Source organism: Oncorhynchus mykiss, chromosome 3 (genome assembly GCF_057628025.1).
Source record: "Oncorhynchus mykiss isolate SJ-2025 chromosome 3, ASM5762802v1, whole genome shotgun sequence".
Taxonomy (NCBI): Eukaryota; Metazoa; Chordata; class Actinopteri; order Salmoniformes; family Salmonidae; genus Oncorhynchus; species Oncorhynchus mykiss.
Genome location: NC_143024.1, coordinates 30,815,061 through 30,833,440, shown reverse-complemented (window position 1 = coordinate 30,833,440; position 18,380 = coordinate 30,815,061). Strand labels below are relative to the sequence as shown.

The 18,380-nt window shown below is 43.1% G+C and overlaps 1 protein-coding gene across 47 annotated transcripts in view; it reads left to right on the top strand.

The window, feature by feature from the left end:
• The window catches only part of rims2a (regulating synaptic membrane exocytosis 2a), a 247,315-nt gene that overhangs the window by 192,366 nt on the left and 36,569 nt on the right, over nt 1-18,380 (top strand). For 25 of the 47 annotated variants that reach the window (XM_090227805.1, XM_090227752.1, XM_090227800.1 and 22 more), the window contains 2 exons: nt 9,299-9,402; nt 13,233-13,396. In XM_090227805.1, coding sequence (XP_090083931.1) covers nt 9,299-9,402; nt 13,233-13,396 — 268 coding nt within the window. Of the gene's footprint in view, nt 1-7,752; nt 7,786-9,298; nt 9,403-13,232; nt 13,397-13,939; nt 14,183-18,380 lie in introns of all 47 variants that reach the window. The other 22 variants (XM_090227695.1, XM_090227688.1, XM_090227684.1 and 19 more) reach the window with 2 other exon arrangements.

The following is an 18,380-nucleotide window of genomic DNA, read 5'->3' as shown; positions in this document are numbered from 1 at the left end:
CAGAGGTATGGTAAAACTCTGTGGGTCAGTATGCTCATCCTGTCAGAGGTATGGTAAAACTCTGTGGGTCAGTATGCTCATACTGTCAGAGGTATTGTATAACTCTGTGGGTCAGTATGCTCATACTGTCAGAGGTATTGTACAACTCTGTGGGTCAGTATGCTCATACTGTCAGAGGTATTGTATAACTCTGTGGGTCAGTATGCTCATACTGTCAGAGGTATTGTACAACTCTGTGGGTCAGTATGCCCGTACTGTCAGAGGTATTGTATAACTCTGTGGGTCAGAATGCTCATGCTGTCAGAGGTATTGTAAAACTCTGTGGGTCAGTATGCCCATACTGTCAGAGGTATTGTATAACTCTGTGGGTCAGTATGCTCATGCTGTAGGAGGTATTGTAAAACTCTGTGGGTCAGTATGCCCGTACTGTCAGAGGTATTGTATAATTCTGTGGGTCAGTATGCTCATGCTATCAGAGGTATTGTAAAACTCTGTGGGTCAGTATGCTCATTCTGTCAGAGGTATTGTATAACTCTGTGGGTCAGTATGCCCGTACTGTCAGAGGTATTGTAAAACTCTGTGGGTCAGTATGCCTGTACTGTCAGAGGTATTGTAAAACTCTGTGGGTCAGTATGCCCGTACTGTCAGAGGTATTGTAAAACTCTGTGGGTCACTATGCTCATGCTGTCAGAGGTATTGTATAACTCTGTGGGTCAGTATGCCCGTACTGTCAGAGGTATTGTATAACTCTGTGGGTCAGTATGCTCATGCTGTCAGAGGTATTGTAAAACTCTGTGGGTCAATATGCCCGTACTGTCAGAGGTATTGTAAAACTCTGTGGGTCAGTCTGCTCATGCTGTCAGCGGTATTGTAAAACTCTGTGGGTAAGTATGCTCATGCTGTCAGAGGTATTGTAAAACTCTGTGGGTCAGTATGCCCGTACTGTCAGAGGTATTGTAAAACTCTGTGGGTCAGTATGCCCATACTGTCAGAGGTATTGTATAACTCTGTGGGTCAGTATGCTCATACTGTCTGAGGTATTGTATAACTCTGTGGGTCAGTATGCTCATACTGTCAGAGGTATTGTAAAACTCTGTGTGTCAGTTTGCCCGTACTGTCAGAGGTATTGTAAAACTCTGTGGGTCAGTATGCTCATGCTATCAGAGGTATTGTAAAACTCTGTGGGTCAGTATGCTCATACTGTCAGAGGTATTGTAAAACTCTGTGGGTCAGTATGCTCATGCTATCAGAGGAATGGTAAAACTCTGTGGGTCAGTATGCTCATACTGTCAGAGGTATTGTAAAACTCTGTGAGTCAGTATGCCCGTACTGTCAGAGGTATTGTAAAACTCTGTGGGTCAGTATGCTCATTCTGTCAGAGGTATGGTAAAACTCTGTGGGTCAGTATGCTCATCCTGTCAGAGGTATGGTAAAACTCTGTGGGTCAGTATGCTCATACTGTCAGAGGTATTGTATAACTCTGTGGGTCAGTATGCTCATACTGTCAGAGGTATTGTACAACTCTGTGGGTCAGTATGCTCATACTGTCAGAGGTATTGTATAACTCTGTGGGTCAGTATGCTCATACTGTCAGAGGTATTGTACAACTCTGTGGGTCAGTATGCCCGTACTGTCAGAGGTATTGTATAACTCTGTGGGTCAGAATGCTCATGCTGTCAGAGGTATTGTAAAACTCTGTGGGTCAGTATGCCCATACTGTCAGAGGTATTGTATAACTCTGTGGGTCAGTATGCTCATGCTGTAGGAGGTATTGTAAAACTCTGTGGGTCAGTATGCCCGTACTGTCAGAGGTATTGTATAATTCTGTGGGTCAGTATGCTCATGCTATCAGAGGTATTGTAAAACTCTGTGGGTCAGTATGCTCATTCTGTCAGAGGTATTGTATAACTCTGTGGGTCAGTATGCCCGTACTGTCAGAGGTATTGTAAAACTCTGTGGGTCAGTATGCCTGTACTGTCAGAGGTATTGTAAAACTCTGTGGGTCAGTATGCCCGTACTGTCAGAGGTATTGTAAAACTCTGTGGGTCACTATGCTCATGCTGTCAGAGGTATTGTATAACTCTGTGGGTCAGTATGCCCGTACTGTCAGAGGTATTGTATAACTCTGTGGGTCAGTATGCTCATGCTGTCAGAGGTATTGTAAAACTCTGTGGGTCAATATGCCCGTACTGTCAGAGGTATTGTAAAACTCTGTGGGTCAGTCTGCTCATGCTGTCAGCGGTATTGTAAAACTCTGTGGGTAAGTATGCTCATGCTGTCAGAGGTATTGTAAAACTCTGTGGGTCAGTATGCCCGTACTGTCAGAGGTATTGTAAAACTCTGTGGGTCAGTATGCCCATACTGTCAGAGGTATTGTATAACTCTGTGGGTCAGTATGCTCATACTGTCTGAGGTATTGTATAACTCTGTGGGTCAGTATGCTCATACTGTCAGAGGTATTGTAAAACTCTGTGTGTCAATTTGCCCGTACTGTCAGAGGTATTGTAAAACTCTGTGGTTCAGTATGCTCATGCTGTCAGAGGTATGGTAAAACTCTGTGGGTCAGTATGCTCATACTGTCAGAGGTATTGTATAACTCTGTGGGTCAGTATGCTCATACTGTCAGAGGTATTGTACAACTCTGTGGGTCAGTATGCTCATGCTGTCAGAGGTATTGTAAAACTCTGTGTGTCAGTATGCTCATCCTGTCAGAGGTAGGGTAAAACTCTGTGGGTCAGTATGCTCATGCTGTCAGAGGTATTGTAAAACTATGTGGGTCAGTATGCCCATACTGTCAGAGGTATTGTAAAACTCTGTGGGTCAGTATGCTCATCCTGTCAGAGGTATGGTAAAACTCTGTGGGTCAGTATGCTCGTTCTGTCTGAGGTATTGTATAACTCTGTGGGTCAGTATGCTCATGCTGTCAGAGGTATTGTAAAACTCTGTGGGTCAGTATGCCCGTACTGTCAGAGGTATTGTAAAACTCTGTGGGTCAGTCTGCTCATGCTGTCAGAGGTATTGTAAAACTCTGTGGGTAAGTATGCTCATGCTATCAGAGGTATTGTAAAACTCTGTGGGTCAGTATGCTCATGCTGTCAGAGGTATTGTAAAACTCTGTGTGTCAGTATGCTCATCCTGTCAGAGGTATGGTAAAACTCTGTGGGTCAGTATGCTCATGCTGTCAGAGGTATGGTAAAACTCTGTGGGTCAGTATGCTCATCCTGTCAGAGGTATGGTAAAACTCTGTGGGTCAGTATGCTCATGCTGTCAGAGGTATTGTAAAACTATGTGGGTCAGTATGCCCATACTGTCAGAGGTATTGTATAACTCTGTGGGTCAGTATGCTCGTACTGTCTGAGGTATTGTATAACTCTGTGGGTCAGTATGCTCATACTGTCAGAGGTATTGTAAAACTCTGTGGGTCAGTATGCCCGTACTGTCAGAGGTATTGTAAAACTCTGTGGGTCAGTATGCTCATGCTGTCAGAGGTATGGCAAAACTCTGTGGGTCAGTATGCTCATACTGTCAGAGGTATTGTAAAACTCTGTGGGTCAGAATGCTCATACTGTCAGAGGTATTGTATAACTCTGTGGGTCAGTATGCTCATGCTGTCAGAGGTATTGTAAAACTCTGTAGGTCAGTATGCCCGTACTGTCAGAGGTATTGTAAAACTCTGTGGGTCAGTATGTTCATACTGTCAGAGGTATTGTACAACTCTGTGGGTCAGTATGCTCATACTGTTAGAGGTATTTTAAAACTCTGTGGGTCAGTATGCTCATACTGTCAGAGGTATTGAACAACTCAACTCTGTGGGTCAGTATGCTCATGCTGTCAGAGGCATTGTACAACTCAACTCTGTGTGTCAGTATGTCCATACTGTCAGAGGTATTGTAAAACTCTGTGGGTCAGTATGCTCATGCTGTCAGAGGTATTGTACAACTCAACTCTGTGTGCCAGTATGCTCATGCTGTCAGGTGATGACTCTTTCACCCCTTTCAACAAGCACTGGTCAGTGTTTGGACAATATGATTCAAGATGAACAAAACAAGGATGATTATTTTATGACTATCTATATTTTGTTACATAATCTTACTATTCCGTTAGTCAGCGCCTCGCCAAAATGTTTGGGTGTGCGTCAACTAATGCATTTCACTAGATAGAGGATTATTTAAACAGAGTTTATTTGTGTTATGTAAGGTACGCCATTGATGAGTTCGCCTAGGACTTTTACCATGCTGTTGTAGCATGCTGTTGATGACAAGCATTGACCTACAACTTGTACCATGCTGTTGATGACGAGCCAAAAATTGCCTGCTCGCTTTGTTCAGCTACAGTGGGTATCTCTTGACTTGACAATGAGGTGAGGTGAGTTGGCACGGTGATGGGATCAGATCAAAGCTGAACAAGGCAGATGTCACACAGTGTTGTTTTATTCATGCCTCTCTTAATTATTCAACTTAATGAAGACGTAATTGACCTAACTGCAGATGTTGACTACAGTGTGTTACACATTAAGGCCAATAATTAGAGTCTCGTCACCTGGCCTTACACATCGGCTCTGTCCCACATGGCACCCTTTTCACTACAGTGGCTTGCGAAAGTATTCACCCCCTTGGCATTTTTCCTATTTTGTTGCCTTACAACCTGGAATTAAAATATATTTTTGGGGGGGTTGTATCATTTGATTTACACAACATGCCTTCCACTTTGAAGATGCAAAATATATTTTATCATGAAACAAACAAGAAATAAGACAAAAAAACAAACTTGAATGTGCATAACTATTCACCCTCCCAAAGTCAATACTTTGTAGAGCCACCTTTGGTAGCAAGTCTCTTGGGGTATGTCTCTATAAGCTTGGTACATCCAGCCACTGGCATTTTTGGCCATTCTTCAAGGCAAAACTGCTCCAGCTCCTTCAAGTTGGATGGGTTCTGCTGGTGTACAGGAATATTTAAGTCATACCACAGATTCTCAATTGGATTGAGGTCTGGGCTTTGACTAGGCCATTCCAAGACATTTAAATGTTTCCCCTTAAACCACTTGAGTGTTGCTTTAGCAGTTTGCTTAGGGTCATTGTCCTGCTGCAAGGTGAATCTCTGTCCCAGTCTCAAATCTCTGGAAGACTGAAACAGGTTTCCCTCAAGGTTTTCCTTGTGTTTAGCGCCATCCATCATTCCTTCAATTCTGACCAGTTTCCCAGTCCCTGCCGATGACAAACATCCCCACAACCTGATGCTGCCACCACCATGCTTCAATGTGGGGATGGTGTTCTCAGGGTGTTGGGTGTTGGGTTTGCGCCAGACAGCGTTTTCCTTGATGGCCAAAAAGCTCAGTTTTAGTCTCATCTGACCAGAGTACCTTCTTCCATATGTTTGGGGAGTCTCCCACATGCCATTTGGTGAACACCAAACGTGTTTGCTTATTTATTTCTTTAAGCAATGTTTTTTTTCTGGCCACTCTTCCGTAAAGCCCAGCTCTGTGGAGTGCACAGTTTAAAGTGGTCCTATGGTCCTATAGCTCCTTCAGCGTTGTCTTTGGTCTCTTTATTGCCTCTCTGATTAATGCCCTCCTTGCCTGGTCCGTGTGTTTTGGTGGGCGGCCCTCTCTTGAAAGGTTTGTTGTGGTGCCATATTCTTTCCATTTAAAAAAAATGGATTTTATGCTGCTCCGTGGGATGTTCAAAGTTTCTGATATTTTTTTATAACCCAACCCTGATCTGGACTTCTCCACAACTTTGTCCCTGACTTGTTTGGAGAGCTCCTTGGTCTTCATGGTGCTGCTTGCTTGGTGGTGCCCCTTGCTTAGTGGTGTTGCAGACTCTGGGGCCTTTCAGAACAGGTGTATATACAGTATACTGAGATCATGTGACGCTTAGATTGCACACAGGTGGACTTTATTTAACTAATTATGTGACTTCTGAAGGTAATTGGTTGCACCAGATCTTATTTAGGGGCTTCATAGCAAAGGGGGTGAATACATATGCACACACCACTTTTCCATTTTTCATTTTTTATAATTGTTTGGAACAAGTTATTTTTTAAATTTCACTATTTTGTGTATGTCCATTACATGAACTCCAAATAAAAATACATTTAAATTACAGGTTGTAATGCAACAAAATAGGAAAAACACCAAGGGGGATGAATACTTTTACAAGGCACTGTACATAGTACACCACGTAGGGATTAGGGTGCCATTTGGGATGCAGTCAACAACTCGTATAGCTGCAGCTGTGGTTTGTTGTGGTCTCCTAGGGGGACACCTTCAACATGGAAGCATACAAGAAGGGGGCAAGAGGAACAGTAGGGGGGTAGGTGGGCACACATCCAGGAGTGGACAGTGTCACTTCAGTGAAGATGGTCTTTGCGCTAACCACCCCCACCACAGCTTGCCCTGTCATAGTTAGCAGAATCACTATGGCTGTGTGAAGCCACAGTTTGTTCCCTTGTTTATTTGGATCTCTTTTAGCCCACAATGGGGTACTGTATCTTCCAAAATCCCATGAAAATACAACACCATTACATGCATTACATACAGTAAGTGTATCACTATGCTTGCGTGAAGCCACAGATGAGCCAGGAGGAGTGAGTGCTCCATCTCTCTCTCTCTCTCTCTCTTGGTTCCATTATGCAAGATGATTTGCACACGGCAGGGGATGATTAATGAAAGGCTGATGAAAGCACAGCTCATCAAAACCTAAGCACATTCTGTTTTCCTCCCAAGACACAGTGGCGGAATAGGAGTGGGATTATGTACTGGAGTAGGGGGAGATGGTTGTTAATTGGAGGCTAACAGAGGCTCTGGAGAGGAGAGCGGCTGCTAGTCGATCCCAGCTCTCTCTGTTGTGTAACCTGTTCATTCCCAGGGGTATTGGTGGGCCTACTCTCTCTGTGCCTCAGCCTCAATCACAACAACAAGGTTTCTGAAAGAAAGAAAGAAAGAAAGAAAGAAAGAAAGAAAGAAAGAGAAAGAAAGAAAGAAAGAGAAAGAAAGAAAGAAAGAGAAAGAAAGAAAGAAAGAAAGAAAGAGAAAGAAAGAAAGAAAGAAAGAAAGAAAGAAAGAAAGAAAGAAAGAAAGAAAGAGAAAGAAAGAAAGAAAGAAAAGTTGTGGTACTGGTAGCTTTCTCTTTTGTACCTACCGCCGCCTCTCTGCCTGCTTTTGGTTGATTATGTTCCAGGCTGTCTGTCTGTCTGTCTGTCTCTCCACAGTAGACTATTAGTCCCTGACTCAAGTGGCTCCCCCACCGCCTCTCTTCTACCTCAAGTCTTTTAGGGTTTCTGTCTGCTTTGTCAGCTCCAACGCTCTTCCTCCCATCCTTAACGTCTACTTGACTGTTTCAGCTCTCTTTCCTCTGGACAGTACACAGCAGCTCACCTTTCCCCCTCTTTGTTTTTCAATAACACTACAGGTCTTTTAGTCCAGCCGCTCCCGGCCTGCACCCTTCTCTTCTCTTCACTTTTCTCCTTGGCTGTCCATTAGTGCAATTTGTGTTGGTGTGATCTTTCTTTGTTGTGGTGTATGATTTTGTTTGTGTTGTTGTGCTCTGTGCTTGTTGTTGTTGTCGTTTTGTGCCACCCCCTGTCCATCATGCCCCCCCCCCCCCCTCACTCTGACCCCCACCCGATCTGTGCGGCGGCCACTGTGAAGGAGGGTCCTCCACAGTGATATCACTTCCTGTCCATGGTGTCACCCCTCTCACTCCCATCTCCTGTCCTCTGTCTGTGTCTGTGTTTTGTCATGTGACCCCAGAAGACACGGACTCACCAGGTTGGACCAGCTCAGGTCTGTCCCTCCTTCTTCTGTATGCCTCCCCTTTTTACCTCCTTCTCATCTTCCTCATTCCTCCTCTTCTTCATCCCGCCTACTCCTGCTTTCTCATGTCCATTCTTCCCTGCTGATTGAGCTTGTTGGAGATGTTTTTTGGGGGGGAGGGGATGGATTTGACTCAGTTTGTGTGTGCTTGCTTACATGTAAGCATGCATGGTCATACATGTCAACTGTGTTCATTGTAACATGTCTGTTGTTCGGCTATATTCAACCCTGACGACATTTCATTGAGGCATGTTGTACAAATAGAACCTAGGAATCCTGATATGCCACCAAGATGGCAGAAAGTGCATCTCATTCTGTTGTTCTACAACATAAGGTCGTATCTCATGAACTGTCATATAAAGCTGATGGACAGGAAATCATATTCACATGTTGCAGAAAAACTAACATGGAGGCTGTCCTTTCATTTCCCATCATACCTGGAGATCTTCATTTAGTCTCATCTATTATCTTTCTACATTCATTTGCTCTTTGTTTTCGTGTTTTCTTTCTCTCATGCGCCTGTGCTTCCTCTCCCCACCGCCATCATACAAATCTAAAGTAGAGAGACTGAAAGTGTGTCCAGAGAATGGTGATGTAGGTAAGACGGCTAGAGTTACTGTAGTCTGCCTGACATCACGAAGTGAGGCCGTCCCAAATGGCACCTTCCCCATTCCCTAGTCAAGTGTATTCTGTTGGACCGGAGCCACATTGGGAACACTATATAGGGAATAGGGTTCCTCTGATCTGAATACTCCCCACACTACAGACTGACTGACTGACCTAACAGACCTGACTGACCTGACATGCTCACTGTGGCATGTGGACAGTCACGTTTAGCCCCCAAAGCCTATGTGAACTCTGGGAGGTTGGTAGCTGCTTGCAAGAAATATGATGAATAATTCATTCAGTAAAATAAACTATGGCAAAGAGGTTGTATAGTAAAGTTAGGGCTCCAGACCTAACAGAGCATGTCTGAGATTTTGACACAGAATAACTGACACTTTTCATTCAATCCCTTCATGTAAACTCCAAGTGAACCCCTTCATTATGAAATGGAATATTTCTACCAAGTTGTTGTTTGTGTTTTCCTACTGTTCATTTTGCCAGCTCTATGTGACATCATGGACTGTTGGTGTCTGGGTGAACTAACTCTGAACGCTGCATGCAGCACTTTTATACAATAACATTGTCGTGTGAAAATGATACCCGAATAAGTCTTTGGATCATGGTAATGCGGGATTCCTAAATCAAAGTAGAAACCTTTTTTTATGCTGATATCTTGAGGACTTTTTCAGTCAGTGCTTTATACCAGAACCCCAAAAACATTTCAAAAGACTATTCCTGAGTAGCGTTGCCAAATTCACAGGTTTTCCAGAAATCCTGGTTGGAGGATAACGGATGATTCCCTTGTGATTCTGGGAGTCTTCCAACCAGGATTTCCCTATTCCTGAGTATGACCTCCACTGACCACTCTGCTCCTTAGGTGCTATGGATGTGGAGGAGAGGACCAGACAGATGAAGCTGAAGGTGAACAAGTTCAAGCAGGGGGTCGGGTGCGACTCCAGACTGGAACAGGACTACAACAAGGCAAGACACGGTGACACAGCCGTCCTTTACCTTTCATAAGTAGAACATTGTTAGCATCACTCTTTTTCTACCAACAAACTGACTTGGAGTTACTTTAACACATCCATGTTCAGTACACGTGAAGCAGGACCATCACTCTTAGGCAATACCAGCCCTTCCTTCCTTTTCTATTCATAACATGGTCATTAAGTAGACACTTTGTATACAAACTGACTTACGGCAAACATTAAGTCAGTTCAGTAAATGTGACCCGCGCAGGAATCAAATTAAAGCCGAGCAGGATGTTAACAGCATCATACTCAAACCCATGGCGAGACATTTCCAAACACCCATTCCAGCAGTATTCAAAATTTGGCAAGCTTCATGAACAAGTATACATACATACATGAGGTATTATATCAGCCCTGTGAATCCATGGAATGTAGCAGTGACTGTGTCCAGAGTCACACAGACTGTAGTTGCTGCAAGTGTAGTGTGTTTATAAAGAGCCCTGGGGGCCTCGCCAGAGCCTGAGCCAAGCCTTATAAGAGAAAGCATGTCCATCCTGTCCTGTCTTCCTTTTAAGTGTGTGGAATGATAACTACTGCCCTGGAATACACTAAGCATGCATTACACTTATAGTCCTATAAAAATAAACATTTGTCAACTCTGTTAGTTGTGAGGAGTGCCACGAACTACAACCGTATTTTAACAAACTGGACACAGCGCAGCTTTTAATATACAATCTCTTTCTTTGCAGATGATTTTCATTTGTTTTAACATCATGTCTTGGTTCACCAACTAGTTGTAAAAAAAACGAAGAAAAATATCATTTTCCCATTTCTTGTTTATGCCAAATGATTTTGATTAGCTTACATTTTGGCTTTACAGAGAACAATTTACTATCGCTCAAGATTATTTGGTTATATAACCTAGTATTTCTCTGTGTCCTCCTCCTAGAACATTGGCCGTAATGAATGTGAATGAGCTGCTCTTTGGCTAACAATTGTTTTAGGATGAACAGATCTCCTTATAAAGCCAACGAATCATTGAAAGCTAAGATTTTGGCCACATGAAAGTTTGTTCTATTGTCGTTTGTCTTATAATGTTCTAATTAAAACTTTGATAAATTCCTTCCCCACAAGACTATAACCCTTGCAATAGACTATTTAAAATAGTTTATTATCTACATCACATACAGTGGGGCAAAAAATGTATTTAGTCAGCCACCAATTGTGCAAGTTCTCCCACTTAAAAAGATGAGAGAGGCCTGTAATTTTCATCATAGGTACACATTGTAAGATTTTTAATGAATTTATTTGTAAATTATGGTGGAAAATGGTCACCTACAAACAAACAAGATTTCTGGCTCTCACAGACCTGTAACTTCTTCTTTAAGAGGCTCCTCTGTCCTCCACCCGGTACCTGTATTAATGGCACCTGTTTGAACTTGTTATCAGTATAAAATACACCTGTCCACAACCTCAAACAGTCACACTCCAAACTCCACTATGGCCAAGACCAAAGAGCTGTCAAAGGACATCAGAAACAAAATTGTAGACCTGCACCAGGCTGGGAAGACTGAATCTGCAATAGGTAAGCAGCTTGGTTTGAAGAAATCAACTGTGGGAGCAATTATTAGGAAATGGAAGACATACAAGACCACTGATAATCTCCCTCGATCTGGGGCTCCACGCAAGATCTCACACCGTGGGGTCAAAATGATCACAAGAACGGTGAGCAAAAATCCCAGAACCACACGGGGGGACCTAGTGAATGACCTGCAGAGAGCTGGGACCAAAGTAACAAAGTCTACCATCAGTAACACACTACGCCGCCAGGGACTCAAATCCTGCAGTGCCAGACGTGTGCCCCTGCTTAAGCCAGTACATGTCCAGGCCCGTCTGAAGTTTGCTAGAGAGCATTTGGATGATCCAGAAGAAGATTGGGAGAATGTCAAATGGTCAGATGAAACCAAAATATAACTTTTTGGTAAAAACTCAACTCGTCGTGTTTGGAGGACAAAGAATGTTGAGTTGCATCCAAAGAACACCATACCTACTGGGAAGCATGGGGGTGGAAACATCATGCTTTGGGGCTGTTTTTCTGCAAAGGGACCAGGACGACTGATCTGTGTAAAGGAAAGAATGAATGACAGGTATCCAAGTGGTTAAGGTAGCTATGGTTGGGCAAGAAAGTTTGCTGGTTCAAATCCCCGAGTTGACAAGGTGATAAATATGTCGGTGTTCTCTTGAGCAAGGCACCTAACCCTAACTGCTCCTGTAAGTGGCTCTGGATAAGAGCGTTTTTTCTAAATAGAAAAATGTTACTTCCAAATCCACTTCCATCAGTGTAGGGGAGGAGACAGGTTAAATAAGGATTTTTAAGCCTTGAGGCAATTGACACATGGATTGTGTATACGCGCCACTCAGAGGGTGAATGGGTAAGAAAAGTGCCTTTGAGCAGGGTATGGTGGGGTATGGTGCCAGGCGCACAGGAGGTTGGTGGCACCTTAATTGGGGAGGACGGGCTTGTGATAATGGCTGGAGCGGCATCAGTGGACTGGTATCAAACACATGGTCTCCATTTGCTCCGTTCCAACCATTATTATGAACCTTTATCTCCTCAGTAGCTTCCACTGGGTTTTTCACGCTCAATCGTTTCCCGTGTGTATCAAGAATGGTCCACCACCCAAAGGAGAACCAGTCTTAAAGGGGAAATGTTGTATTTTTTGGCAGTAGGCAGAGGGGAGTATAATGTGTCTGATTCTCTGTAGTAATGGTATGGGAATAATAATGTGTCTGATTCTCTGTAGTAATGGTATGGGAATAATAATGTGTCTGATTCTCTGTAGTAATGGTATGGGAATAATAATGTGTCTGATTCTCTGTAGTAATGGTATGGGAATAATAATGTGTCTGATTCTCTGTAGTAATGGTATGGGAATAATAATGTGTCTGATTCTCTGTAGTAATGGTATGGGAATAATAATGTGTCTGATTCTCTGTAGTAATGGTATGGGAATAATAATGTGTCTGATTCTCTGTAGTAATGGTATGGGAATAATAATGTGTCTGATTCTCTGTAGTAATGGTATGGGAATAATAATGTGTCTGATTCTCTGTAGTAATGGTATGGGAATAATAATGTGTCTGATTCTCTGTAGTAATGGTATGGGAATAATAATGTATTTTATTTTGCAAAGTAGTTTCTTGCATCAAACAAACCAACAACATTTTCAGTCACCTCCTTGTCTGTGTGATAAAGGTTATTGTCAAGGCCTGCATGTTAATCTAATGGTATGTAGCCTACATTGAACACCACACATTGGCTGTTACTGTAGACTGAATGATAGAACAGCTATTTGCATGTTAAAATGTTATGGGATGCATTTTCTCCACTGTTTTTAATGGTAGGTCACTCTGGTAGGCCTACATTATGATCAAATAGCCATAGTAGCCTACTTGACTGCTGTTAAATCTAACATCAAGCGGGTACAGCCTCAGTGTTCAAAGTAGACGCTCACTTAAAGTTGCACAGAATTTTCACAATGTTCAATTTTGCACTCAGCAGACCTGAAATTTGCTCAGTGCCTAATTTGTTTATAAAGGAACATTGGCCAGCATCCTTGTGGAACGCTTTCGACACCTTGTAGAGTCCATGCCCCAACAAATTGAGGCTGTTCTGAGGGTTAAAGGGGGGGGGGGTGCAACTGAATAATTAGGAAGGTGTCCTTAATGTTCTGTACAATAGGGGAAAAAATTAACAAAGGACAAAATAATTACCACAAAGTAGTATTTCCAAGTCTATTTTTAGTTGTGTGCTGAGTGGTGTGTGTTTCTCCTTTACAGAGGAGGGATGGTCAGCGGGGTTCAGACAACATGTCAGCCAAGTCTTCGGACAGTGATGTAAGCGACGTGTCCGCTGTGTCGAGAACCAGTAGTGCCTCTCGGTTCAGCAGCACGAGCTACATGTCTGTCCAGTCAGAACGGCCGCGAGGAAAGCAGAAGATCAGGTAGGAAGCAGCAACACACTAAGGGGAGACAGAAGCCCTAGGTACAACACCTCTGCCTTGCCAGGGATGGGCAAACCCCAAAGGCTGTGAAGCTTTCTTTCAACTAAGGTTGCCAAGTCCAGACATTTTCCACAATGAAAAGAGTTTTCACTTGGTTTCTTAACTTTAGAGGGAAATGCACAGCTAGCATTGTGCTATTTCCCACCATCCAGTGAGTTCAGGTTTGGCTCTGCCTAGGTGAAAATAGAGCTAAATGTTTGAACTCCACTGCTTCAGGTTGGGGTTTGCTCGTAACTGGTAACTCATACTAGTGTGAAACGATGCTGTATGGTTTGTCTCGTGTTGAAACATAACTGAAACAGATATGCATGTTTTTTTGCTTTTAGTTTATTTGAGTTTTGCTGTTTTATGTATGTTCCATTTTTTTCTCATTGTTGACCTTATTTCTGCAGTTTGGTTTCACATACCTTTCTTTCGTTTCCTTTCTGCTTTGCATGTGCCGCGTTTGCGCTTCTGTTACGTCCTCATCTATTCCGAATCAAGGAACCAATCACGGGAAGGGGATGAACATTTGGGGGAGGTGCTGGAGGAAGAGGAAGTTGGGCGAGAGGAAGTGGTGGGGGGAGCAGGGGGTACACATAGAGGGCAGGGTAAACAGAGGGAAAGGGAGGAGGAGGCTAAAGAGGAAGGAGGTGAGAGGAGGACCACTGTAGTCACACAGAAGTCACAGGAGGAGGCGGATGAAGAGGAAAAGCTGCGGAGGAGGTTCTCAGAGACTGACCTCAGGTAACTAGTTAACTAGTTCACCAGTCTGACCTCAATCTAACCTCAATCCAACCTCAGGTCAAACCTAACCTGACCTCAATCTAACCTCAATCCAACCTCAGGTCAAACCTAACCTGACCTCAATCTAACCTCAATTCAACCTCAGGTCAAACCTAACCTGACCTCAATCTAACCTCAATCCAACCACAGGTACAACCTAACCTGACCTCAATCTAACCTCAATCCAACCTCAGGTCAAACCTAACCTGACCTCAATCTAACCTCAATTCAACCTCAGGTCAAACCTAACCTGACCTCAATCTAACCTCAATCCAACCACAGGTACAACCTAACCTGACCTCAATCTAACCTCAATCCAACCTCCGGTCAAACCTAACCTGATCTCAATCTAACCTCAATCCAACCTCAGGTCAAACCTAACCTGCCCTCACTCTAACCTCAATCCAACCTCAGGTCAAACCTAACCTGACCTCAATCTAACCTCAATCCAACCACAGGTCAAACCTAACCTGACCTCAATCTAACCTCAATCCAACCTCCGGTCAAACCTAACCTGATCTCAATCTAACCTCAATCCAACCTCAGGTCAAACCTAACCTGACCTCAATCGAACCTCAATCCAACCACAGGTCAGACGTAACCTGACCTCAATCTAACCTCAATCCAACCACAGGTCAAACCTGACCTCAAACAAACCTCAATCCCTCAATCTAACATGAATCTTACATCAATCCATTATTTATGTTATTATTTATGTGGAATGCCAGTTATCATGTTCCCATAATGTTTTACATGATACATTTATATTACATACATGACAGCTGTTTTGTTTCAACAGGGAGGATAGTCCTCATAACAGAGGCTGTTAAAATATGTCATGATTAGAACAAATAGATTTGGAACCATGTGAGTTCTTCTCAGCAGTAGGCTAACAGATTAGTTTAGCTGTCTAATAAGATGTAATCAGTGTTACATTGCATTCACAGCAGGAACTAAGAGCTTCTTGCAAACAGACTCTATTTTTAGTCCGGTTTTGAAAAAACACATCAAGCTAAATGCTCAGATCTTATTAAGTAAAGTGCTACCGATGTGGACACACACACAAAGTTATGGTACACTAGGTTGTAGTCAGTCAGTTGCTAAATCACTTGTTTGTCTGTACCTCTCAGTGTTTGGTCAGTATGATGTCCTTTTCCTTGCCTGTGGCTGGCTCTTTGTGCTTGTAAACACAGCTGACCCTGACCCCCTGACCCCATAACCCAGTCCACAACTACTGTTGTCCTCTGGCCTTCAACTACAACTCTCTTCAACTTTCTTCAACTCTCTTCAACCCTGGCTGTTAATGCTTTCAGTTGCTCTCTTTGTAATCACATTGAATGTCGGTACAGTACCTCGTACGATCACTGAAAACCCGTGAGGTTGATGGTAATAGTAATGTTCTGGGTAGAGGTACAGTAAAAGCCTGTGTTGCCCCTTCAAACTAGTACTCCAGTGACACAGCATCAGAGAGCATGGACTGGATAATGAGTCTCTTTGTAAATGAAAAGACAGAGAGCATGGACTGGATAAGGAGTCTCCTTGTGAATGAAAAGTAGATGGATGGAGAGCTGGAGAGTACAGTGTTCAGATGATGAAGTGTTTTTCCTCATGCTGCTGTGTACCTTTCATTTACTCCGTTATTGTGTGCTCCAAGGTAATGCTTTCAACCAGCCTTATTATGGAGATCTTAACAGGGACGCTGAACAGTTCTGTTACACAATACAAGAGATAATCCCAGACAGACAGACAGAGAGACAGAGAGGAGCACAGACAGACAGACAGACAGACAGACAGACAGACAGACAGACAGACAGACAGACAGACAGGAGCACAGACAGAGAGAGAGACAGAGAGGATCACAGACAGACAGACAGAGAGAGAGACAGAGAGGAGCACAGACAGACAGATAGAGAGACAGAGAGGAGCACAGATAGACAGAGAGGAGCACAGACAGACAGATAGACAGACAGAGAGGAGCACAGACAGACAGAGATGAGCACAGACAGACAGACAGACAGACAGACAGACAGACAGACAGACATACAGATAGATAGACAGATAGAGCGACAGAAAGGAGCACAGACAGACAGACAGACACTATTTGAGTGGCTTTTCCGCTCGATTGGCTTAACAATGTGATAAATAAGAGGTGAGATGAACAAGGCTAACTAGAGTACTACATGGACAGTTTTCTAATAGAATGAATGATGTTCACATTTGGCAATACAAGGGCATTGTATAGAAACCCAAACCTCTTCAATAACTCAATAAGGATAGTGAATAGCTACAGTGGCCATCGATTGCTCAGGGACATACAATACAGGCATCATTCTCAGTTTTTCCTTTTTTTTTCTTTTATTTTTAAATTTTTTATACCTTTACTTAACTAGGTAGAACAGTTGAGAACAAGTTCTCATTTACAACTGCAACCTGGCCAAGATAAAGCAAAGCAATGTGACAAAAACAACACAGAGTTACACATGGGATAAACAAACGTACAGTCAATAACACAATAGAAAATCTTTAGACAGTGTGTGCAAACGTAGTAAGATTAGGGAGGTAAGGCAATAAATAGAGGCGAGATAATTACAATTTAGCATTAACACTGGAGTGATAGATGTGCAGATGATGTGCAAGTAGAGATACTGGGTGCAAAAGAGCAAAAAAACAATATGGGGATGAGGTGGGGATACAGGGATACGGGTATACGGGTACAGTGATCGGTAAGCTTGGAGGGTTTTGTGCTGGGAAACGGTTATTATGTTCATAGTCTTCACAATCCAATCTCAAGATCAGGGTTACATGTCTCCTCTCAGTTCAATTGATGTGTTAATGATTTGCAGCAAGGAGATAAAGATAACCTTTTTACCACACGCATGTAATCACATGACAAAAGAGATACATACATGGAGGTTTATTCTAAAGTGTATAATACAACACAAGCTCTTTTGTGATGCGCTTTGCACCAATGCATGCACACACAAACACACACAGACACACCTGAACTAAGTGGTTGCCAGGGGTGTCCAGGAAGTGAATTAAGCTAAGGGGACTAGACAGTTGCCAGGGGTGTCCAGGAAGTGAACTAAGCTAAGGGGACTAGACGGTTGCCAGGGGTGTCCAGGAAGTGAACTAAGCTAAGGGGACTAGACGGTTGCCAGGGGTGTCCAGGAAGTGAACTAAGCTAAGGGGACTAAACGGTTTCCAGGGGTGTCCAGGAAGTGAACTAAGCTAAGGGAACTAAACGGTTGCCATGGGTGTCCAGGAAGTGAACTAAGCTAAGGGGACTAAACGGTTGCCAGGGGTGTCCAGGAAGTTAGGAGCTTTCCATCAGTACATTTAAATACACACACCTCCTTCTTCTCCATTTAATCCATTATTGTTACCTTGGTAACTGCTCATTCTTGTGAGTTAAAGTAAAGACTAATACATTGAAGGACAAATCTGTCTTTAACAATAAGTTAGAGTTGCACCCCCTCGAAGATGGATAAACAACTCTACACTTAAACTCAAGGGAAGCTGTACAGAGAAATGATGAAACAAAGCATATCTCAGTATACCCTGTTCTTATTCCCCATAAGCCTCCCTGAACACCTCAGTCACTCAACGTTGAGACTCAGCCGTCTATCTGGGTCTGTGGCTCATGTAGATAGGAGGAGAGGAGGACGCACGCAAACGCTCGGACCTGGAGCACGGTTTCCATAGAAACCAATTATTTCTGCATCACCTCAGTTTTAGCGCCGCTCTTTCTGCAAGAGTATCTAGATCCCACAGTAGAGGCTGCTGAGGAGGGGAGAGGGGAGAAAGACACGGTTTGTCTTTCCTGAGATGACCATATCTGACATCCATCATTCATCAACTGGTTGTCAAGGTGCCTGTCAGTCACTGTCAGTTCAGTGACTGAAGTTATTTACAGTTATCTTGAATTAGTATTAATCATTTGAAAAGCTGTTTTGAGAAAAAAATTATCCTTTCAATAATATGTTTATAGCATTTTCCTGCTTTTGTTAAAGTATTTTCGTCTAAATAAAAAATGTGCAGAGGTTGTGCTATTTTTACCTAAGAACAGACCTACATTGAACATGCATTAAAATGCTGCTCAGTGCCTCGAATAGGACCCAACCAGACTAAATCCTGTTGGCCCGTGAACACACAGAAA